The sequence below is a fragment of the Ziziphus jujuba genome, chromosome 4, assembly GCF_031755915.1.
Source record: "Ziziphus jujuba cultivar Dongzao chromosome 4, ASM3175591v1".
NCBI classification, from domain to species: domain Eukaryota; kingdom Viridiplantae; phylum Streptophyta; class Magnoliopsida; order Rosales; family Rhamnaceae; genus Ziziphus; species Ziziphus jujuba.
In genome coordinates this window covers 25,367,758-25,393,982 of record NC_083382.1, presented here as the reverse complement: position 1 = coordinate 25,393,982, position 26,225 = coordinate 25,367,758, and the positions used below count along the sequence as shown (strand labels likewise).

General features: G+C 26.5%; 2 protein-coding genes across 2 annotated transcripts; one reads left to right on the top strand and one right to left on the bottom strand.

Annotated features, from left to right (window-relative positions):
* Window positions 1–4,508: 4,508 nt before the first annotated feature.
* On the top strand, window positions 4,509–8,752 carry LOC107434302 (uncharacterized). Its single transcript, XM_060816805.1, has 2 exons — window positions 4,509–5,109; window positions 8,724–8,752. The coding sequence occupies exons 1-2, from the start codon at window positions 4,509–4,511 to the stop codon at window positions 8,750–8,752; spliced, it is 630 nt and encodes a 209-aa protein (XP_060672788.1).
* A 6,331-nt stretch (window positions 8,753–15,083) lies between these two features.
* Window positions 15,084–15,974, bottom strand: LOC125420536 (cysteine-rich repeat secretory protein 38). Its single transcript, XM_048467170.2, has one exon. The coding sequence runs from the start codon at window positions 15,937–15,939 to the stop codon at window positions 15,208–15,210; it is 732 nt and encodes a 243-aa protein (XP_048323127.2). The 5' UTR covers window positions 15,940–15,974; the 3' UTR covers window positions 15,084–15,207.
* Window positions 15,975–26,225: the final 10,251 nt, after the last annotated feature.

The following is a 26,225-nucleotide window of genomic DNA, read 5'->3' as shown; positions in this document are numbered from 1 at the left end:
GTTAGCTCGGCCAGTCACAACTTAGCTCCGCCAGACATCAGTTAGCTCGGCCAGACACAACTTAGCTCGGACAGACATCAGTTAGCTCGGCCAGATACAACTTAGCTCAAACAGACAGAACTTAGCTCAAACAGACATCAGTTAGCTCGGCCAGACACAACTTAGCTCGGACAGACATCAGTTAGTTTTGATCCAATATGTATCAAAAAATAAATGTAAAATGAAGAAATAATTTATGTTTTGATGTGTATATAAATATGTGCATACAATATATATATATATATATATATATATGATTTTCAAAGTAAATTAAAAAAATAAATATTTTTGTTGAATATTTTATCATATGTGAGATGTAGTAAATGTTTTCACTTTAAATATTAAATAAATTTCTGTTAAATGGACTGGACTTTTTTGTTAATAAATAATGGATTAGGCTTACTCCAACTATTGCTTTGCATTAGCCTTTTATCTTTTATCTATTACATTAATTAAAATCCTTGAATGTTCCATCACATATTTGATCTTCAACAGTTGCCATACTGGTGAGATCCACATTTTATGCTTCTTTTTTTATTTTGCCATACAGGTGTCAGGGGTTGTGGTATGGCATGCATTATGGTTATGATGACTTACAGTATGGTAAGGATAGAGTTGGTGTATTTTATACAAAATTCTGGACTTCATTATTGTACTTCAGAAAGGACTTTGACTTACCATGTAAGTAAAGATTTTGATTTATAATATTTTAAAGCCTATTTCCTTGGTTTTCAGTATTTAAATGCCATTGGCTTTTTTTCTTTTCTATTTTTTATTTTTTTTTTTTGTTTTCAGCTTTTCTCTCCCCCTACTCTCTTTATCAGTGACGACAAAGAACCTGAGGATTGTGTTATTCAGGTATTTATACATTTGGCCTCACTTTGTAGGTGTTTTTTTTTTTTTAAATAAAGAATTAGCAAGTGTGGTTTTCTTTAAATAAAAAATAGAAAATTTTTTTTCTTTGCTGATGTCTCTGTAAACATTTTGTTTTTTAGGTGTTCGTTGTTGCTATAGCTTAAATTTGGCCTCACTTTTGTTTATTAGAGAGTTTGGTAAGCTTGTATATATTTTCAGTTCTAATTTATCATTGATAGGTGAGAGTATGGAAAAACAAAAACAAGATCAACAAAAATATGATAGTATGTCAAATGCTAAAAGAGAAGAAAAAAAATAAAAAACGAAGAGAGAAAAGGCTATTACGTAATGAATTACTAAACATAAATGTTAGACGAGACCGTTTATTTTTGAAAACTTCATTTGTTGAATGTCACAGTAATAACATTGGAAATACATCTGAAGCAATGATAGGTGTTGATGAAGGAAGAAGAAAAGAAGATAATTTAGGAATAGAAAACACCTATTCTAAAAAGAGCAAGACAAATGGTATGCATATAAAAGATAATGATAATTTAGTAATAGTTAATAAGAAGGAAGAACAATTAAGAAAAAGAAGAGAAAGATATGCAAAAAAATCAAAAGGGAAAAAAAAACTAATTAATAAGCAACAAACCAAAGAAGGAAATGCACATAATGAAGTGTTAAAAATTATATATTTAGGATCTTCATCAAATCAGGTTGGTATTAATGATGCAGAAAATTTACCCATTGGATATGTAACTAAGAGTAGCATAATTAATGCACATTTGAAAAATCAAATTGAAAATGAGTCATTAATATCTAATAAAGGAACAAGTATTTGTAAGAAAAGAAAGAAACGAAAAAACATTTTGAAAGAAATAGTTAGTAGTGTGCATGTTCTATCAAATCCTACATTTTGTAATCATTGCAATGCTAAAATATTACAATATGAACCCAAGGGATTTTGTTGTTCAAATGGAGAAGTTTTATTGGTTCATAATAAAATGCCTATTGAGTTGTATGAATTATTTACTTTAGATGCTGAAGAAGCAAAAGAATTTAGAAAATATGTTAGAACCTACAATAATACATTTGCTTTCACTTCTTTTGGTGTCAAATATGATAAACAACTTTGTATGAGAAATAAAGGTATTTACACTTTTCGTGTACAAGGACAGGTCTATCATTACATAAATGAATTGTTACCTATGGATAAGCAACCATCATATTTACAATTATATTTTTACGACACTGAACATGAGTTAGAAAATCATCTTCGCTGCTCTAATTCAATGAATTTAATGTTGCTACAAAAAATAACCAATATTCTTTCTGTGAATCCTTATGTAAAGTTTTTTGGAAGCTTGAAAGATATTGAAAATTTTCAAAATTATTCTATTCATATCAAATCTGATGTCGGATTAGATCAGAGAGTGTATAATCTTCCCACTGCATCTCAAGTAGCTGCTATATGGATAGAAGATATGAATTCTGAAAATAGAAATCGTGAAATTGTTGTGTATAATCAAGCTGGATATAGTCATAAAATAGAATACTATTTTGGTTGTTATGATGCATTACAATATCCTTTGATATTTCCTTTTGGAGATGCTGGTTGGCATCAAGGAATAAAAAAAATTAACAAAACAAAAAGACAATCATATTGTGAAGGTCAATTTTTGACCCATGTGATTGAAATGGATTCTGTTGTAGACATGCTTGATAAGGAAACAGAAGGTGTATTTTTTTTTTTTTTAAACAACAGAATTTATGTATGTATATATATTTTCAATAGTCCTGCTAACTTATCTTCTTTGCAATTTTTCTACAGTGATGGGAATGAAGAAGAAAAGAAATAGCGTTTCATGTCGTGAGTATTATTCTTATAAGTTGCAAATTAGATCACTAAATGATTCGATGATTTTGCATATAGGACGTCTTTTGCAACAATTTGTTGTAGATATGTATGTAAAATTAGAAACTTCTAGGCTTGATTATTTTAGAAAAAATCAAACTGAAATTCGTGCTGAATTGTATCAAGGAATTATGGATAGTGTTGATGTTGGAGAAACTAGGGGCATAAAAGTTGGTCGAAGAATTATATTGCCTTCTACTTTTATCGGTGGTCCTAGAGATATGCGTAGAAGGTACATGGATGCAATGACTTTAGTTCAAATATTTGGAAAGCCAGATATTTTCCTTACTATGACATGCAATCCAAATTGGATAGAAATTAAACAAGAATTGATAAAAAATGAGGAAGCACAAAATAGACCAGATTTAGTTTCACGTGTGTTTAGAGCTAAATTAGAAGAGTTGAAGAAAGATCTTTTTAAAGATGAAATTTTTGGTCCAGTAGCTGCACATGTACATGTAATTGAATTTCAAAAAAGAGGTTTACCCCATGCTCATATATTAATCATTTTAAAATCTAATTCAAAGTTACTATGTCCCGATATATTTGATAAGATTGTATGTGCTGAAATACCAAATAAGAATGATAATTTACATTTTTTTTTTGCTGTAAAAAAACACATGATGCATGGACCTTGTGGAAAATTTAATCCTAAAAACATATGTATGAAAAAGATGGTACTTGTAAAACTAAATTTCCTATGTCATTTACATCAAAAACTGTTTTAGGGAAAAATTCTTTTCCATTGTATAGAAGACGTGATGATGGTTGTAAAGTTAAGGTTAGAGGATCTGTTCTAGATAATCGATGGGTGGTTCCTTACAATCCTTATCTGCTTGCAAAGTTTGACTGCCACATAAATGTTGAAATATGTTCTACAATAAAGGCTGTTAAATATTTATATAAATATATATACAAAGGACATGATAAAGTTGCAATGAATATAAAGTCATTTAAAAATGATGAAGATATTGATGAAATACATAGTTTTCAGTCTGCTAGATGGATATCACCGCCTGAAGCGATGTGGAGAATTTATGGCTTTTCTTTAAATGAAATGCATCCACATGTAATGACATTACAAATTCATTTGGAAAATAAGCAAATGATGAGTTTCAAGAATTCTGTTAATTTACAATCTGTTGTGAATAATGATTTCTCTGCAAAAACTATGCTTACTGAATATTTTGTTATGAATCGTGTAAATGTAAACATTAAACAATTATTATATAGGGAGTTTCCTGCACATTATGTTTGGTCCTCCCAATTTAAAACTTGGAATATACGCAAACGGTGTGATGTTGTTGGTAGAATTGTAAATGTGAATCCATTTGATCATGAGAGGTATTATCTAAGATTATTATTAAATCATGTTAGGGGAGCCACATCTTTTGATGATCTTAAATGTGTAAATGGTGTTCAATGCTTATCATATCGTGATGCAGCTTTGTTGCATGGTCTATTAGAATCTGATAATAGTTTTGAGTTATGCTTGGAGGAAGCATCTTTGTACCAAATGCCTTATAGTTTACAAAGGTTGTTTGCTACTTTATTAGTATATTGTAGTCCAAGTAATCCGAGAGATTTATGGATTAAATATGAGAAAGCATTATCTGATGATTTTAAATATTTAAATTATAGTGATAGAGTTAAAAGATCAAAAGTTTTAGGACATATTAACATTATCCTAGAATCAATGGGAAAAACTTTAGCTGATTATGATCTTTTGGAATTTGACATTGATGAAAATGATATTCATGATGATAATAGAGAAATTAGTGAGGAATTATCGATTGTTATAAATGATGATGATATTGCATGTGCACAATCTTTAAATATTGAACAAAAATATGCATACGATCAAATATTAGATAAAGTGTTCTCTAAAGTACCTGGTTTGTTTTTCATTGATGGCCCTGGTGGAAGTGGAAAAACTTTCTTATATAAAACAATTCTTGCTGCTGTTAGATCAAAAGGTTTAATTTCCCTTGCTACAGCATCTTCAGGAGTTGCAGCTTCCATTTTACCTGGTGGAAGAACAGCTCATTCCAGGTTTAAAATACCTTTAGTGATGGAAGAACATAATACATGTCATGTTAGTAAACAATCAAGATTAGCGAAACTTATGAAAGATGCAAGTTTAATAGTATGGGATGAAGCTCCGATGGTAAAAAAAGAAGCAATTGAATCATTAGATAAGATGTTACAAGATATAAATGAATGTGATTTGTTATTTGGTGGTAAAGTAGTTGTTTTTGGTGGGGATTTTAGACAAGTTCTTCCTGTAGTTCCAAAAGGTACTAGAGAAGAAGTTATAAATTCATCTTTAGTTAATTCATATTTATGGCCAAAATTACATAAAATAAAATTAAGTCAAAATATGCGAGCTCAATTTGATCCTTTATTTAGTCAATATTTGTTACGCATTGGTGATGGAGTTGAACAATATATTCATGATGATTATATTAAATTGCCATGTCAAATGATTGTTCCAAATGTTGATAAAGAAGATGCATTGAATAACTTAATTAAACATGTATTTCTTGAAATTGAAAAGTATGCTGAAAACTTAGATTTTATGATAAATAGAGCTATTTTAACACCTAAAAATGATTATGTGGATCAAATTAATAATGTCTTAATAAATAGATTTGTAGGTGATACAATAACATATTATAGTTATGATGAATGTTTAGATAAAAGTCAACAAGATATTCATGAAGATTTCTTGAATATGTTAGTGCCTAATGGATTTCCTCCACATAAATTAAGATTAAAAGTAAATTGTCCAGTTATACTATTAAGGAATATTAATCCTTCTGAAGGGCTATGCAATGGAACAAGATTAATTTGTCGTAGATTTGATCAAAATGTGATAAATGCTGAAATTAGTATTGGAGAATATCGAGGAAAAAGAGTTTTCTTACCTAGAATTCCATTTATGCCAATAGAGAATGTAAAAGATGTCTTACATTTTAAACGTAAACAATTTCCAATACGATTATGTTTTGCAATGACAATTAATAAAGCTCAAGGACAAACATTAGACTATGTTGGTGTATATTTACCGGAACCAGTTTTTTCTCATGGTCAGTTATATGTGGCTTTGTCTAGAGCAAAGATGGGACAATGTATAAAAATTTTGAATATTATGCCTTCAATAGATGAATTAGATTATACATTGACCAAAAATGTTGTATTTCATGAATTGTTGAGTTTAGTAAATTCTTCAAATAGGTAAGCTCAATGTATGTTACTTATATTATTGATGTTATTTTTATTTATTTATTTATTTTAAATTTTCTGGTCATTTTTTATATATTTGAAATCATGCTTTTGAACATATATGATTGTTTTGTTTTTTTAGGGATTGAGGTCAATTCCATTAGAACATATATGATACATCGGACATCCATACACCGGATATTTTATGATGCAATTTGGATATTAAATTTATGAAAAACTTGGGATAAAATGATTAATTTCTTTATGTTTGTTAATAATTTAAGATTAAATCCTGCTAAACAAATTGAAAAATGTTAATTAAAAAAACTAATTTAACAATTTTTTTATTCAAACTTTTCCATATTACTTAAAAGCTATTAAACATTCAAATTTTAATCCAAACCACGTGCATCGCACGTGGCAATACCTAGTATACATATAAGTAACAGTGAACAATATATACATATATTGATATATGCATATATTCTAAAAAAGAAGAAACCGTAGAACAATATATAAGTAAAGTCATGGATAAAAATATACATAATATTTTTTATTAGTTAATCAAGTAATCAAATTATGATATATTTAACCCTAAAATAATTAATCCTAAAACTATAATCATGGAAAGAGGTTAATTAACCCTAAGACTACAATCAAGGAAAGAGGTTATTTATGGGATAAATTGATATTTATCCTCAAGTAAAATAATTAAAGTTTAAATAGTTTTAGGGTTAATTAAATTGGTCAACATTAGTTTCCTCGTTTTATTTTTTTATTTTTTTATTTTTAGAAAATTATATATTCTAAAAAGGAAGGAAAATAAAAAGAAGAATAATAAAATCAAATATATAAATATAAGTAACGGTGAACAATATATATATAAATATATAAAATTAAATTCATAAAGAATGGCCCTTGATTTCTAAATTGATGCAATATCTTCTTTCTCAAATTGGATCTACGAATTATTTTATTACTAAAAATATTTTACAATTAAAGTTTGAACAATTAGAAATAGAAAAAGAATAATCTAATAGGCAGTATTACTAGCATTATAATGAATTTAGTGTTTATAAGTTATCAATTATCCATAGTATACACATTTTGTTAAGGGAAAAACTAATTGTTATGAGAGAAATGAACAACAAAATTCTTAAAACAATTAGCAGGGAAGAGAAATCAGAGACAACAAAATCATAATATATTTATATATATTTTTATATTAACAAAAAGAAAAAACGTATAGAAATTCGATACTTGTGCAGGTGAAAGAGGAATTTAAAAGACATCAATTTGTATCCTATTCGGAAACACTAAAAGTGAAAGAAAGCAAACCAACCCAAAAATGAGAGCTAGAAAATGAAGCACTCAAAGCAAACCCACTTAAGCTAAAACCAGCAAAAACAAATAAAGCATGCAGACCAAAGAAGTCCAAAAAGCGACAGGCCACTGAAAACTCATATCTCAAAAAGGCAGCAAAATGCAATGTCAGTTTCAAAAACCCATCAACAATTTGTTCTGAAAAGAAAACTAAAATTTGGATTCTAGAGCGGAAAAAATAAAAAATGAAAACCCAAAAAGAGTAGAATAAATAGTTCCACATTCCCAAAATCGAATTGAAAACATACTAAGGAAAAGTTCTGCGCTTCAATTCCAACGCCAAAAAGGAGCTGCAACATTATGTGAAATAGAAAAGGAAAAAGATAAGCGGGATTGGCTTCATTCTTTGCTATGAGCGTGCAACATGTGAGTTGAGCTCCTTCATTGCCCACTATGTGAGATTGTTTCTGTTTGTTTTGGGATTTTATTTTTATTTCTATTTTTGGGATGGTTTATATTGAAAAGTTGACCAAATTTGATCCCAAATTGATTTATGATATCACCCATAATCGCTGTTTGAAAATTTTTATATGCAATTATTGACTCAAAACCTTTAATGTATATGTTATTATTGTTTGATAGTTATGGAAAGTTATATTGAAAATTAATTTTATACATATTTAGTTATATTCATACATGATAAGATAATGAATGTAATAAATAATAACTGATAATAAATAAAATAAAATAATAAATAAAAATAGTGTTTTTGGAGAGAATTTGGATAAAGCATATACTGACACGTGTTGTATACGGTTTTTCTTTTATATATTATATAGATATATATTCCAAGACTATTATAGAGTTTTTTCTAAAGCATACCGGCATCTCTCTCTCTCTCTCTCTCTCTCTCTCTCTCTCTCTCTCTCTCTCTCTCTCTCTCTCTCTCTCTCTCTCTCTCTCTCTCTCTCTCTCTCTCTCTCTCTCTCTCTCTCTCTCTATATATATATATATATATATATATATATATATGTATATGTATGTAAATCAAATTTTCAACTATTTGAGTTTGCTTCCTTTGGTTGCAAAATTTATATACATGGAAAAGTTGCTTTGTTGATTTATGCATTGTGCATCTACTAATGAAACATTAACGGAAAAATACAGAGAGCATAAACGAAACAGGTTACCCATCGTAACCAAAACTGCAAAAAAAATAAAAATAAATAAAATGGTGGCCTAATCTGAATTTTTAAATACCTTATTTCCAGTTAATTAAGAGCAGATAGAAATCCATTAGCAAAATTGAAGTTTCGAAAACATTCTGTCTCAATGCTTATGACTTTCTTTTTATCTTTTATAGATATTGGCAGAGGCGGAATCAGAAATTAAACTACATATGGGAGGTCCATCCAATTTGCAAAAAAATATAAAATTTTGTTTTTCATTAACAAAAAATAATAAAAATTATAGACAGTTAAACAATTAATCGTACACTGATTAATAAATAGTCTTCTTGTGAACTACTATAGCAAATATTTCTCAGTTTATATATATATATATATATATATATATGTATACTCAAAAAAAAAATAAAAATAAAATATACATCTAATATATGCTATAAAAAAATTATAATATAGTTCCTTGAAGATCGCAGGATATACCTAACATTATCAATCCTTTAATAATAGAATTAATTTATTGATTGAATTTTACAATATTTTGTGTGGTTCTTAAAGAACGGATTTAGCTAGCTAAATAGAGGACACCAACAAAAATAAAATATTAAAAAACATGAGTAGAATAAATTAAAAAAGTAAACTAATAAAAAAAATTAAATGTCATAAATGATAAACTACAAAAAAAGAAAGAAAAAAAAAACAAGCACCAAGTTTATAATACAAGATATGTTACAAATATATAAGACAATATAAAATTTAAATTAATAAATTATAATTTAGAATGACAAAATAGTTAGAGAGATTTTTGCAGGAAAATCAGGTAATAATTAAATTTGAGGGGTACAAAATTCTAGTAAGAAAAAAGAAAATTATGATTTTTTTGCGCACCATATTAATTTACCATATATAATTGTAAGAAGACGCAAAAAGCATGTTAAAAAATAAAATAATATCTGGCCCCCACGAAGTTTTTTAGCATCCCGTTTTTGTATATATATCTTTAATGACTTTGTCAAAAAATAAAATTATATTTGGCCCCCCTAAAAAAAATAATTACAAAGTTTTAGATATATTAATATTTTGCATCTATATTTAATGTTTATCCCTTTAAATTGCTTATTTACCATGAAAATAAAATATTTATATTTTGTCATGGAATACATGTTAGATATTGTAGTTTTGTATTGTATATTTAATTTTAATATAAATATATTTGTATATTGAAGAATCCTTTTAGACAAATTATATATCATACTTCTGATCATCCATTTTATACATATATTTGCCTGACTTTTAAGTTTTTAATGATCTTTATATATATATATATATATATATATATATTATCTTAATACAATTTTAAGAATTTTAATTTGTTTTTTAATTTTGCTATTAATATCAAGATAATGTTTATCTTAATTAATTTTGTAACATGTTGATTTTACTTATGTCTTATCCAAAAAAATTTTGTTCGATGAGTACTTCTATCTTATCCAAAAAAATTTTGTTCGATGAATACTTCTAACTTATGATATGTAAAAGATTTTGAGTTTAATGTGTAGAGGCCCTCTAGGGGTCGATTAGTGGCAAAACTATTGTTTCATTATACGATGATTCCAAAATTGAATCCCTCGTTTTCAATGTCAAAAAAAAAAAAAAAAGTAAAACCATTATTTTGTTGTGCAATGATCAAGAAATCAAATCCTCCAACTTCAATATCAGAAAATACAAAAATGATATGTAGAGTATAATCTCCATCTTTTATTATAATATTCTATCTATCCAAGTTAATAAGAATAAAATCCATTCCATTAGTAGCAGAGAGTATATAGAAGCCAATTCCATTAAAAAAATTAACTTTATAAATTGGCCCCCCTCACAAAATTTTTGGATCCACCCCTGACCCTTCCAATAGAGAAATAATACACACGTTCTCTAAAGTTTTGGGCAATGGGAGAGTTGAATTGCTGACTTTGTCTTAGTGGCAGCCTCGTCAAACAACTATTAAATTGAGAGACTAAAAATTAAGTACTTGGTGAAATTAAAAGTGAAAATTTTTTTTTTTTTCAGAAGAAAATTACGTTGCTTTGATTGAGTTGAGATAAAATTGATCAAACTACAAAATGAAAGGCATTGAATGAGACAAAACCAAAAGCTCTCTCATCATCACAATTGAAATACAAGTCAAAATTTCTGAATTACCATATCTTCAAATCCCGCCGCAAACCTTAACCATTCACGTTATGGAAGAAAAATGATAAATGTGATCCTCTTGTACAATGCAAGTCGATGGATATTCCTCGTTATAGGAGTCTATTATTAATTAGTTGGTATTTTTTTTCTCTTTATGACTAAATAATACATTCAACTATTGCGCTAAACTTGATCCAAATAAGTGCACTTTGTTAGGCTTATCCAACTAGGAAAAAAAAAAAAAAAAAGAAAAGAAAAGAAAAAGAGAAAGAAAAAAAGCAACGAAAAGAAAAGAAAAGAAAATAATAAATAAATAAATAAATCTGAAAATTATAAATGTATTTTGTATGCCAATCGTGGATGAGCTCATAATATACAAGAGCATGGTTTTTTCTATTATTATATTTTTTTGATAAATTAAAAAAATAGACAGTTATTGAAAAAAAAAATATTTTTTTAATAAGTTTGTCTAAAATTATATTTAATGGTGGATGTGAATTGCTGTTTATATTTCATAAAAATCAATGTTGTTTAAATTTAAAAAAGAATAAATATTCAGTTCATTTTTAAATTATTTTTCAATGATAATGTGCGGAATTCTATTTATGACTATTAATTAATTACATATATTTTATTATTTGTTTTGAAAAATATTGATCTTTTTAAATAAAATTTTGCTTTTAAAAAAACTTTACGATGTCTGATAATGCTCCTATAAGTATAATATCACCTTGACCGTGTCTACTGTTTTTTCTTACCACACCAACTTGATAAAACATTTAAATAGATCCTTTGGCAAGTATTTTATTTTATTTTAGTTTTTTGAATAGCCATCTATTTTTCTCATGTGATAAAAAAAAAAAAAAAAAAAATCTGTACATAGCATTTGGAGATATTCTAAACATTAAAGATGATATACTTCTAGAGGATCTATTAAACATTTTCAAATTTCCTAAAAAGTCAAAACTTTCATTCAAAAATCAATTTTTTTTTAAAAAAAAATCTTAATAAAATATTTATTTAATTAATTAACAGCCATAAATAATTTTTATACATATTACCATTGAAAAATAATTTTATATTTGTACATTTATGCCCTATAGATTTAGATAGTACCGATTTCTATCCCACACATAGAGCAATCTAACTTCACCATTGTGAATGATCTAATTTTGTTAATCTAATGTATAAGAATTTATGATCTTACATTATTTTCTTTTTGCTAAATATGATTTTAGATGATTTATTTGTATTTTAAGATTTATATTTAATAGTTAGTATATTATATATCAACATTTATTTTATCAATCAGTATTTATCCTAGAAACTGTCAATATATAATCAGATCAATTCGGAAAAAAGAAAAACGTTAATCTTTTTATCAAACAAATTTTGTTTTCTTAATCAGTCTAATTTGGGTTAATTCTTCTATATCTAATCCAAAACAAGAGGTAGAAAGATCTCAATATGTAACGAATAAAATGTTGGTCAGTTTCCACTGGTGTTCCAGCTGCAGCCTGCAAACAAATTGTTTTACCAATTTTGGAAGTCAAACTTCCAGAAGAAGGTTGAAAATTAAAAAAAGAAAAATTGAATTTGGAAGTGTCATATCCTCGGCCGCCGCAACGTGTCTAGAAGGCGTTGACATATATTAAAGTTCTATAAATTTCTTTGGTTTCGGTAATGATACTGATTAATATTAACTAATAGTATTTTCATAAAAAAAGAAAAAAGAAAATTATATTAATTAATGGTATTAGAAATAATGCCCCCAAAAAGTTTTTTGTGTTCTAAGAGTATTTCCAAAAAGCTCTTTATTTATGCACTGCTCTTTATTTCAAATATTTAATTAAATTTTTTATTTTGATTTTTTAATATGGAACATTGGTTTGGCTAATTAAATGTAAAAATTTAAATTCACTTTTTACATCAATATCATCAGTATTAGATTGTTTTAATTAATTATAACACTAGCTCTTATGCAATTATTACAATATTTTAGAGAATAACTTACTCTTCTGCATGGTTCTAAGGGGCACAATGCGAGGCAAAGCGATGAGGTTGAGCTCCAAACTTTATAAACCTACATAATAAGGCATTTTTTTTGTTTTTATTATTCTTTTAATTATTATAATAAATTAAATCAGTATAATACATACATTAACACTTAAACTCTACATAAATTTATGGGATACTTGTACTTTGATACCCTCTAAAATCACTTGATTTTCAAAATTCTTATAAACATGGGTCATATGTGGTGCATATAACCACCAACTTGATTTTTTAATTTATTTTTCAGATTTTATCATTTAAAATATTTTAAACAGAAATTGGAGAGCTTGAAAAATAATTAGATGTTTAAAATAAATCCAAGAGCCTCGAAAAATACCAGATGGTAAAAAAAAATGTTGCTAGCAAAATCAGCATTTGACATTGTTGATATTATAAGATAAATCGGCCCCAATACTGTCGATTTTCAGACGAAATTTTCTTAAAGTTGCCGATAATTTGGACATCGCCCATTTATCACAGTTAAAACCATAAATTGCAGTGGATATTTACCAACATTTGACCAGAATATTAGAGAATATCAACAAATTTCAAAGCCTTTTGGAGCACCGATTGAACCGTGAGTTGCAATGCATGGCAAGTTGACTAGCTAAAGATGATAGAATACTAGGTCAACGAGATATGGGGGTAAAAGTGTGGACTGAAGCTGGGCTGGGCCCTATAATGAAAATGCAAATTATGGGCTCTTGAAAAATATGCACTTTTTGTTTTTTTTTATTTTTTTTTTGTTTTTAAGAAAAAAAAAATTATTATGAATATACACAAAATGCATTTTTTTAATCATATTTTACAATTATTTCCCGCTTATCATGGTATCTCAAATTCGTAATTTTTTAGTTGTAGGTATGAATAACTTACCAACTGTTCAAATTTGAATTGAGAAATATATACAAATTGTTAATAGTAATAAAATATATAGATTTAAGATATAACATATAATAGACAGAATGTTGGTTGATGTTTCATGGAAAATAATTATACATCAAGTAATACAAAAAAGGAAAAAGATAAATACACTAAATAAATAATAACAGCTCATTAAATGGTTTTTAAAATTAAAAATCCTATATAAAAAACTTCCAAGTTATAAATAAAAAACCAATACCACAAAATTGTCAATTTCAGACTATTTTATTTACTTTTATATACATGCAAAACTTATTAATTGATTGAGTAAATTTTGAATTATAAATACTCAAATTATATACCTTAACAAATATTTTTTTATATATTTTTCTTTTTGGTATTGATGATAGATTATGAATGATATCAAGAATATTTTATCTAGATCCCTATATTTGCATTAATTTAAATTTAACTCCTTATCTTTTTGACAATTACAATCGACATCCTTATAGATGGTATAAATGAAATTATTTTGAAGAGTGTGAATGAAATAATAGAAGAAGAAAATGAAAACTATTTGAAACTTAAAAGGAGATAAATGATATTTTTGAAACCACAAGGATAAAATAGTATCTAAATCAAATCTCAGAAGAGGTAGATGAAATTAACTCAATGATATTTGAAAACTTTATTTATCTTAATATTATTTATCAAATCTACCCTATTTTGGTACTAAAAAGCAGCATAATTACTTTATATACCACAATTTTTAATATATATGAACTAGTTTATACTATTTTTATTCTAATTGTTGCAATGCTTTACTTTATTTTACTACTATATTAAATATTTTATATGTAAAATTTATGTTCTAGCTTAAATATTTAAAGTTTCTATATTTTTATTGAAATTTTCCTTTACATCAATATTTTCATAAAATCATTATCTTTATATTGAAATTTTCCTTTACATCAATATTTTCATAAAATCATTATCTTCAATTGTGAAAACTATCTATCTATATGTATCTCACATATTTAGTGAAAATCAACTTTTGGTTGTCCTAACTAAGCCATTAACCAAACTGCAATTACAATGGTTACGGTTCAAGATTTGGTATTATTGCAAGACCCTCAATCTTGAGAGGGCATAATTATATATATATATTTTCTTTTATTAGCATATCTCTATCGATCACATATTTGTATTTGGAATTACTTGATGGTTATGCTAAACCTCATGTATTTTTATATTGGTTTTGCACACAATACAATTAAATGTTTTTCATATGCTTAAGTCTTTATACTAACAAGTTTTAAGCCTGATTAAATTCTAGTTAATCACGAGCAGTGAAATCCATTTCCAAGCATGAAATCTCTCCAATTTTGATGCTTATGACTGGAATATTTAAACACGCTGAAATTCATGCAAGCACCGAATATAATGCCTTTATTTCGCTGTAATCATAACAACAGTAATAGTGTAGTAGTACTACAATGTTGCATTATTACATATGCCTAAATTCATCTGGTATACATAAATTTGGTCTAACCATTAAGCAGTGCCAACAATAGGGTAAAGTTCATATCTAACATTGCAGCTTCCACCTACAACCCTACCACCTCGTTTTCCACTGCAACAATTTGGAATTTCGCTTATTGCCACATCAAGGCACTTCTTGCAGTTGTCGCTAGACAAATCTCTGGTGCATTGAGCCAATCCATACAGCTTCTCCGATTCCTTCCCAAGCTCCAATTCCCCGGTTGCATACAACTTCGCTGTAGCAGAAGCTTTGTAGGACAAGCTGCTTAACAGTTCCTTAACCTTGGGATTGAACGTTTCGGGATTGTCCACGTCTTGGACGTTCAAGAGAGCGAATTTGTTTTGGTTATCAATTTCCCCGAAGAAGTATGCATCCGAATACTTGAAGAGGCAATTGTCGTACCAAACTATAGCTCCTTTGTTATAAGGGCAGAGATTTCGGAGTTGTTTACTTGCATCGTTTACACAAGTTTTACAGTCTTTGCTGGAGACATCACCGCGACACAAAGCAAGACCATTCACTTTGTTTTGGTATTGGCCGGTTGAGGCAATTCCGAATCCAGAAGGAGGGACTTTGACAGAGAGAAGATTGAACAAAGTATTCAAGTTGGCACCAAATGGGCTGTTGGCAGTGTAGTTTTGCTTGTTGAAGCAAAAATGGTAGAGAGGGTTTGTAGCATTGGCTGCATGGAGGAAGGCACAGATGAATAAGAAAGCGAGAGAGATTGATTTTGAGCAGGACATGTTTTGAGAAATTTGGAAATCAATTTTTTGTGTTGTTGATTTGTGGATGTGATTCTCCAAACATTGCACACCCCTTTATATAGAGAAATAATGCACACGTTCTCTGAAGTTTGGGAAATGTGTGAGTTGAAATGGCTGACTTTGTCTTGGGGGCAGCCTCGTCAAACGATTATAAAATTAAGAGTTTAAAATCAAAACTTGGTGAAATTAAAAGTAGATAATTTTTTTTTCAGAAGAAAATTACGTTGCTTTGATCAAGTTGAGATGAACTTCATCAAACCACAAAATGAAAGCGTCCAAAATGGCAAACACTTGGCGTTGAATGAGACAAAACCAAAAGCTCTCTCATCATCACAATTGAAATACAAGTCAAAATTTCTGAAATACCAAATTTTCAATTCCCGCCGCAAACCGTAACATTAATTAATCGTTATGGAAGGTGAATGGTAAATGTGATCCTCTTGTACATTGCAAATCATAGGATTCTCCCCATTATAGGACTGTATATTATTAATTAGTAGATACTTTTTCTCTTTATGATTAAATAATATATTAATTGTTTTGCTGAAATCAGATAATATAACTACTGCGCTGCACTTTATCCAAATAAGCGCACTTTCTTAGGCTTATCCAACTACCAAGAAATTTTTTTATTTTTTATTTTTATTTTTATTTTTATTTTTATTTTTTGTAAAAAAAGGGACTAAACCTGAAAATTATAAATGAATTTTGTGAGCCATTCTTTCCATAAGCTCATATATATAATTTTGTCAATCTAATCTATAAGAATTGTGATTTTAGATCATTATTATTATTATTATTTGCTATAAATGATTTTACATGATTTATTTTTATTTTAAGATATATATTTAGTAGTTTGTAAATTATACGTGAAAATTCATTTTATTAGCTCTCATCTTAGAAATTTTCGGGAAAAAAATAGAAAGTATTCATCTTAGAAACTGTCAATATATAATTAGACAAATACAGAACAAAATGTTAATTTTTTTATCAGAAAAATGTTATTTTTCTTAATCATTCTAATCTGGGTTAATTCTATATCTATCCAAAACAAGAGGTGGAAGGTTCTTATTATGTAAGGAATAAAATGTTGGTCAGTTTCCACAGCTGCTCTAGCCGTAGCTTGCAGCCAGAGGTGGAAGGTTCTCATTATGTAAGGAATAAAATGTCGGTAAGTTTCCACAGGTGTTCTAGATCTATAGCCTGCAGCCCGCAACCAAGTTTTGTTTTTGCCCAATTCAGGAAGTCAAACTTCTGGAAGAGAGGAAAAAGAAAAAAGAATTAGGAAGTGTCATATCCTCTCCGCGGCTGTTACTTTTTTGGTATTCGGTAATTATACTGATTAATATTAATTAATTTGTATTTTCAATATATATATATATATATATATATATATATATATGTATGTATGTATAAATTAACTGTTGGTATTAGAAATGAATGATGATCTCTTCCATACTATCTAGTGTTGGATATGTTCATCTTGAGTTAGAAGAGCATTTTTAAAGATTTCTTTAATTGTATAATGCTCTTTATTTTATAAGGTTGGTCATATATAATAAGGTAAATGTACCTTTTAATTTATTATTTTTTTAAATATCACATTTTTATTACGAAAAATATTATTATAGTTCCTATATATTTTACTTCTATTTTAGTATAATATTATTTTTTAATCTTACTCATAGAATTGGAATTTGATCCATTTGCCTTCCATTGATTTTTTTAATTTCACTTTTATAGTTTTCTTATTATTTCTAAAAACTTTGAAAAAAAAAAAAAACACACATACAAACACATATACAAACTTCTTTTAAAATTATTAAATCTTTAAAATATTGATGTTAAAATCCTCCTTTTCCCAATTTATCAAAAGAATAATAATAACAAGTTATATATAATAACCATGTTTGTCATAAATACAAATCCAAGATTTTTTTTAAAAAGTTCATTAGATGAGGCTTTTATGGTGCTTAGACCCTTGCTCTTTTCACGCTTCAAATGGTCAAAGTAAGGTTAATCATGTTTTCCTATGCTTTGCTCATATACGGAACTTTTTCCCAAAGTTTCGTGCTTAGACACCTAATTTTCCGTGCCTTTTAGAGCATTGGTCTCCAAGGTTGGTTAGCAATGGGGCAAAGTTAAAATCCTGCCTTAAAGTTAGAAATAACATGTTTTCAACTTCAATTTAGTTTCCATACTTTGAGAAATTATTTGTGTGGAAAAAAATTTCACCCCCATCCATAGATTTGTTGTCCCATAGAATCACTTAAAAATTTATTTAATTCTATTATTATAATGATTATTATTATTATTATTATTTAAGGTTAGCATCATCATGACATATACTTTGGACCTATTATCACACTTTGTCCCTCAGTCCTCTTATGTGTCACTAGTCTAGTAAGGAGTAAGACTTTAGTACTTTGGGATTACATATTGGCTCCCACAATAAACGGATCCCATATATAGATCCTAGGTATATTTGAGTGTGAAAGTATATATATATATATATATACTAATATTCATTTTCGTGTGATACACGGTATGTGTAACCATAATAGATAGATTTTAATAATAATCAATAATGATTATTTATATTTGAAAACCTACTTAAAAGTTTTATTATTAATAAATATATTTGGATCTTTTTTTTTTTCAATCTATACTATAAAAGTTTATTAATAACTATAAATTTGACATCTACATATAATATTATTCAATTATATAATACAAATTCAAAAATGTTAACCTATCTAATTTTTTTCCATTTATGAAATTTTACTATCCAATTTTTTTTTTATATGTAGAATTTAAATTTAAATTCAAATCTGTTTATATAATTTAATTTAAATTCAATAATTTCCATTTATAGAATTCAAATTCAAATGTATTTTTTTGATTTCTTGAAAATTATTAATTTCCATATATTAAATACTAATAATGTAATTTATTTATTTATTTATTTATTTATTATTATTATTATTATTATTATTATTATTATTAATTATTATATAAAAAACATATTTACCTTATAAGAAAAAATATTTATGGAATTCAAATTATAAAATGTTTACCTATTTAATTTTTTCTATCTATAAAATTCAAATCCAAATTCAAATTTAAATTTAAATGTATTTATATAATTTAATTCAAATTCAAATATATTTATATAATATTTTCCATCTATTGAATTCAAATGTATTTTTTTTTAATTTTTTACAAATAATTAATTTTTCTATGTTAAATCTTTATAATATAATTTAATTATATTTATTATTATTAGTATTGTTATTTTTATTATTATTATAACTTAATTACTAATAATTTAGATTTAAAAAGAGGTGTATATATATACCATATCTATTCTTTTTATTGTAAAATAAAAAGATGATCTTTTATTATATAATAAAAGAAGGAGATTAATTTCATTATTAATTATTGTATATAAAATCTTTTTATTTTTTAATAAAATAAACATAGTGAACTAATAAAAATAAATATAATAAAATATTTTTTCTAATGTTTTCTTATAAGTATATAAAATTTATGTATCCATAAATTTGAATACACTCATAAATGAAGAGAATGTTTTGATGTTCTAATAATTAAAGATAAAAAAAAAATGAAACTTTGGCTCATATATATATATATATATATTATCATAACCTACATTATATTTGACCATATATAAATATATTATCATAATATACATAATAGTTGACTATATATATATATGTATTATCATAATGAAAAGAATATTTTGATGAATTATCATTGACAAAATAAAATATGGATGATAGTTAATATTTTGATGAATTACCATATATATATATACATATATATTATTATAATTTTAAGAATATCTTTTAAATGCAACTTAATATATATATATATATATAACTTCTTTTAAACATTTGTTTCCTTTGTTAAGGTATATATATCTATATCTATATATATATAAGTACATCTTAAAAAATTTTTGGCATATACTAAAAAATGCATTATTTATCATAAATTTTTTTATAAGAAAATAAATCTTATTATTTGTTACCATATTTTAATCTTATTATTTTATAATAAAATTTCATTTATTATTGACCATATATATATTATCATAATTTAATATTATCTTCACATGTCACAGGCGCAAGTATTAGCAACTTAAAATATGTATATATATATATATATATATATATATATATAAGTATATCTTAAAAAAGTTTTTAAAAAATATTAATAAAATGCATTATTCATCATAAATTTTTTAGTAAGAAAATAAATCTCATTATTAATTAATGTATTTTAATTTTATTATTTTATGATAAAATTACATTTATTATATATCCTTATAATAAAATCTTTTATTACATATATATATATATATATATATATATATATATTTTATCTTTTAAAATTTTAAAAAACAAAACCAAATAAGGAACTCAATTTCATTACCAATTTATTTATTGTTACATATATTTTCTATTTATGGAATTCAAATTAAAATTCAAATGAATTATTTGATTCCTTGAAATTCAAATATATTATTTAATTCCTTACAAATAAATTCAAATATTATTTACCATACATATATATTATCATAATCTTAAAATTATCTTTTAAAAATAAATATATATATATATATATATATATAGATATAGGTCATTTTAAACATTTATTTCCTTTGTTAACATAAATATAAATATAAATATATATATATATATATATATATATATCTAAATATGTGATTTTAAACTTTTTTGGAAAATATTTAAAAAATACATTATTTATCTTAATTTTCTTAGTAATGAGATCAATATCATTATTAGTTACTCTATTTTAATTTTTATTATTTTATAATGTAATTCCATTTATTAATAAGGAGATCAATATCATTATTAGTTATTCTATTTTAATTTTATTATTTTATAATATAATTCCATTTATTAATATACATATATGAATATGTATTAGTATATGGAAATTTTAGAAAAACTATATTTAGTAATAATATGAAAATCATTTATTATATTCATTGTTTTACCAAATAAAGAGACCAATCTTGTTACTAATTTATTTATGTTTACATATATATCTAAAAATATCAAATAAGGAGATCAGTCTTATCATTGAAATCTTTTAACTTATTTATAGCAAAATATATGACTTATTTGGTAAATAAACTAAAATCAAATATTGTATTTATTTTAATTTTATTTTTTATTTATTACCGTATGTAATTATTGGATGCAATAAATGTTGCAATTCAGTTATTATTGTCAGGACCCGTCCAAAATTCCTCCCCGGAATCCTAGACAAGCCCTGATCCCTGGGAAATACCACCGAACCTTCCAACGGAAAATTCGGCAGCACCTCCTCTAAGGGCAGGACTAACCAAAAATTTCTTGCACTGAAAACACACTTCTAAAATTCATCCCCTTATTCCTCCCACAATACTACAAATTGATTCCACAAATTTATAGCACTTCAAAGAATAACAGCAACTCAGTGCATAAATAATAACTACACGTCCAATACAGTATACAGAGTATTATACAATAAATGTGGAATTAATACAATGACAGATAAGGAAGCAATACAAGATGGAGAGGAAAGAGGGAAGAAATACTTCTTGGACTCTCGGCAATGAACTGGGACGTCGGGCGCGCCCCGGACGATCAACGTCTCCCAACCTGGACCTAGGGGAACGGAATTAAAAAACGTGAGATGCTAATCATCTCAGTAAGTGACCCTATCTACTGTATACTTTTAATATTAATAATATAACAAATAAAGGGATTTACTTACTTAATACCAAACAATTAAATAAGTAAATAAATAATAATCATTTGAAGTAATATTTTCTCTCAAAACCCTCACTAATCACTCCGTTGGAAATGTTCCTCTTTTAAAACATTTTCACAAAACCCGATATTCGTATTTCCCAAAAACCAATGGATCAATTAATTTATTAAACAATAGATAAATACCCCAAACATAAATAAAATGTAATAAATTATAATAAGTAATTTTTGAACACTTTGGGGTTTGAAATTTCTATCTGAAAATTTATATTTGACGCACCACACCATATACCAGTGATGCCCTCCGATATCCAGCGTCCTGAGCACCGATTGACGGGAGATTAAAGAGAGAAACTTGCATACGGCACTTCGGCGTCCCGACAGTACCGCTGCTGAAACCGTCATCCTGGCCAAGGAGGGGGCCGGCTGATGCGTAATATATAAGACTTGCCTGCCTTCGGTCCAATGGCAACTCACGGGAGACATAATACTTGTGCGCTAACCACATATACACCGGAACACCAATATTGTATGAGTGCGTCTAAAATAATTATTAAATTAATTATTACCGTACCGATTTTCCAAAATCACCGTGGGAAATATATCAATTTTCAAATTTACCATCCCACATATTTTCCTTTAACATACCCGGTACGAAACCATCGAGAACAATATAAAAATAAATTTTCTCGTAACACGAGGTTCAACAATTAATATTCCACGGGCATAATTATCAAATTTGAACCACCAATTTAAACAAATAATTTCCTCAAAATATTTAAACCAATTATGCCCAAAAATAATATTAAAATCACATACGATTTATTATTGAAAATACCTTGCTCATGCGTAATAAATAAAATTAAATCACAATAATAAAAATCGGGGTTTTTGGATAACCCAAAATTTATGTTTAGTACCAACAAACATATACGCACTTATAAGATAATAATTTTCCACAATTATAATTAAATTGCACCACATGAGCATAATTCTAAATATCAATTAAACACCAAATAAATATAATTAATTACCCCAAAATAGGTTTAAAGGTGGGTCACTCACCTGGAGCACGTAATTAACCTAAGATCTTCCATGGGATCAATTCCATGACTTACCCGTGCTCCTAGAACACAATTCACACACAGTCAAATAAATTAATATTTTATTCGGGTAAATAATACCCGGTACCCGGGGGGTCTAACACAAACGTTAACCAAAATTGATAAATTATATGTTTATGAAAGCTTGTGAGATGATAATCACATTACCGACCTCCATTGACCCCAATTCAGCCGGTGGTGGCCGGAATTTGGCCGGAAAGCTTCGGCCGATCTTGATCCCTTCGTATCTTGCAAATCGACGGGAATTGAGTTAATCAGAGCTCAGAATCAGAATCAGAGGGTCCAAATTAGTGGGAAAGGACCAGTTGCACGACCGGTGGCTGCCGAAAAACCAGCAAACCAGCGACACACCGGCCGCCGGCGTTGGAGGTCGATCACGGTGCGTCCACTGGCCATTCGGCCGGAGATTTGGCCACCGGTGTCGCCCAGCTGCGGGCTTTCACATCGGCCAGCGCGTGGATCCTTCCAGTGGCCGATGAGAACAAAAACGGTGAGGCCGAGAAGGAGGAAGGAAAGGAAAAGAAGAAGAAAGAAGAAGAAGGACGAAGAAGAAGAAGAGGCATGGGTGTTTTCCCACCTGGGGGAAAAGAAAAAAAAAAGAAAAAAGAAAAGAAAAAGAAAAAGAAAGAAAAAGAAATAAAAAAAATAAATTAAAAATAATATTATTACATAAAATAACAATAAAATAATATGATATTAAACACGGTTGACATGTGGCATCTCAACATGGTGACACATGGTCACATTTATTAAGTCACACGTGGCACATCGTTACACGTTTAAAAATAATATTAAAATAATACAGTATTTGAAAAACTCTACAGGTCCATAACTTTTAACCCACATGTCTAAATCAGACGTGCCGCTAGTCTACGAACTCATATCGACGAGTACTTCACAACCATGCATGAGTCAAAGCTCAAATTTGCATGAATAAAAAGTCAACTCCGGCACCCCTTGAACAGTTTGGACCTCAACTTGTTTTGCTCATAACTTTCAAACCGTAGCTCTACGAACTCGTGCCAACATGTACTTTGTAACGGTACATCAGTCAACCTAGAATTCCATCCAAGTCAAAAAGTCAACTTTTGACCCCTTCGATCAACGGTTAACGGTCAACCTCGGTCAAAGTTGGAAAATTTCCGTTGTACTTTGGGACGGGATGTTACATTATAATAATGTACCATTTTTAAATTATATAATATAATATAATAATATAATTTAAAAGGATAATAGCTGCATTCTTGGGTAATGATCTCCATGATTTTTCCCATTGGTTTGAATATACTTGACTAAAATATGATCTTCCTAAACCATCCATCTAATATAATAATAAAAATATATATTAATTGGTAATAAAATAAGATGAAATAAATTTTTTTGAAAATAAATCTTATTTGGCTATGTTTAACAATTATTATTTATAATATTATGTTTTTATATCCAAATAAAATGATATATTTATTAATCTCTATGTCACCATATTTGTATATGTAAAAATATTTAAAATATATTTAGTTAAGGAAACTATATATGTGCAAATATATTTTATGTATTTGACTTATTTGGTGAATAAAATAAAATTAAATATTTTATTTATTTTAAATTTATTTCAAAAGTATTACCATATGTCATGTGATACATATTTGGTTATAACCATAAAAAGGTAAGATAACAAATATATGAATAATAAATGAAATAAAATAAAAATATGCTTTTGGAAAGAATTTGAAAAAACGTTATGCTGATACGTGGCGTATAAGGTTATTCTTTTATATGTGATATAGATATCAATTATTTGATAGTTATGGAAAGTTATATTAAAAATTAGTTTTATATATATTTGTTTATATTCATACATGGTAAGATAATGAATATAATAAATAATAACAGATAATAAATAAAATAAAAAAATAAAAATGATGCTTTTGGAGAGAATTTGGATGAAGGATATACTGACACGTGTCGCATACGGTTCTTCTTTTATATATTACTAGTATTGATCCCTTACGATGCACGGAATGTATAACTGCAATAAATGATTCTGACAATTAATTAAATTCAAATCGAATCAAATTAATTAACTAAATAATTTTTATTATAACAAAAATTGAAATTAAAGAGGAAATATTGCTCAATAGTTATATGTCTGATTAATTGGGACTTAAAGATCACTCTGATTGATTGGGAGTTAAAGATCACTTGCTTGTGAAGACTTTCAACTTGATAAAGATACAAATATTGTTTTGAATAATAAATATAAATTTTTTTTAATTCTTAAAATGAAACCATCATTCCAAATTAAAGCTTTTTATTATTATTATTATTTGAATTAACTTGAAAATTGACCATATATATTCACCACCTCTCTTTTAAAAAGATAAATAAGGAGATCAATTTCATTATTGTAATCTATATATATTATAATATTGAATCATCATAATTAATTTCAAATAATTAATTATATTATGACATTGAAATCTATATATTATGATATTGCAATTAATTAATTTATCTATACTAAATCCTCATAACACAATGTAATTATATTTATTATTGTTATTATTATTATTATTATTATTTATCATATAAACCTGTAAGATAATTTATTTATTGTTAGATATATTTTATTAAGATCAAATAAAGAGATTAATTTCATTATTAAAATCTATATATTATGATATTGAAATTTCACTTATTGCACATCTATATATGTATATGTATTAATGTATGGAATCTAATTGTTAATTACTATATACAAAATCTTTTTATTATACAATAAAATAAATATATTAAACTAACAAAGATATTAATAAAGAGATTATAAATCTATTTTTAATATTTTTTTATTATAATTATCATTTTTTTTATTCCTTGCAAATAATTAATTTCTTTATAGTAAGTCATTATAATATAATTTAATTACCTTTATTTCTATTATTATTCTTATTATTCTTATTATTTACTTTTTAATTACCTTTATTTCTATTATTATTATTATTACTTTTTACTTTGTAATAATAATAACTTTGTAAAGTTATTATTATTTTAATAATAATAATAATAATAATAATAATAATTATTATTATTATTATTATTATTATTATTATAATTTAATTATTTACACTAATTTTTGATTTATTATCAAAGCATGGGACCTTTCAAAGTCTTAGGAGACAAACTTTGATTGTCCATTGCGTCTTGTTAGCATTATTTTGATTGATAAGATCGATCTACCCAATCATATTTGAAAACCTATATTAAAGTTTTATTGATAATAAGTTGTTTTGGATCTTATTATTCTTTTTCCTATGTATACAAAACAATATTTAAT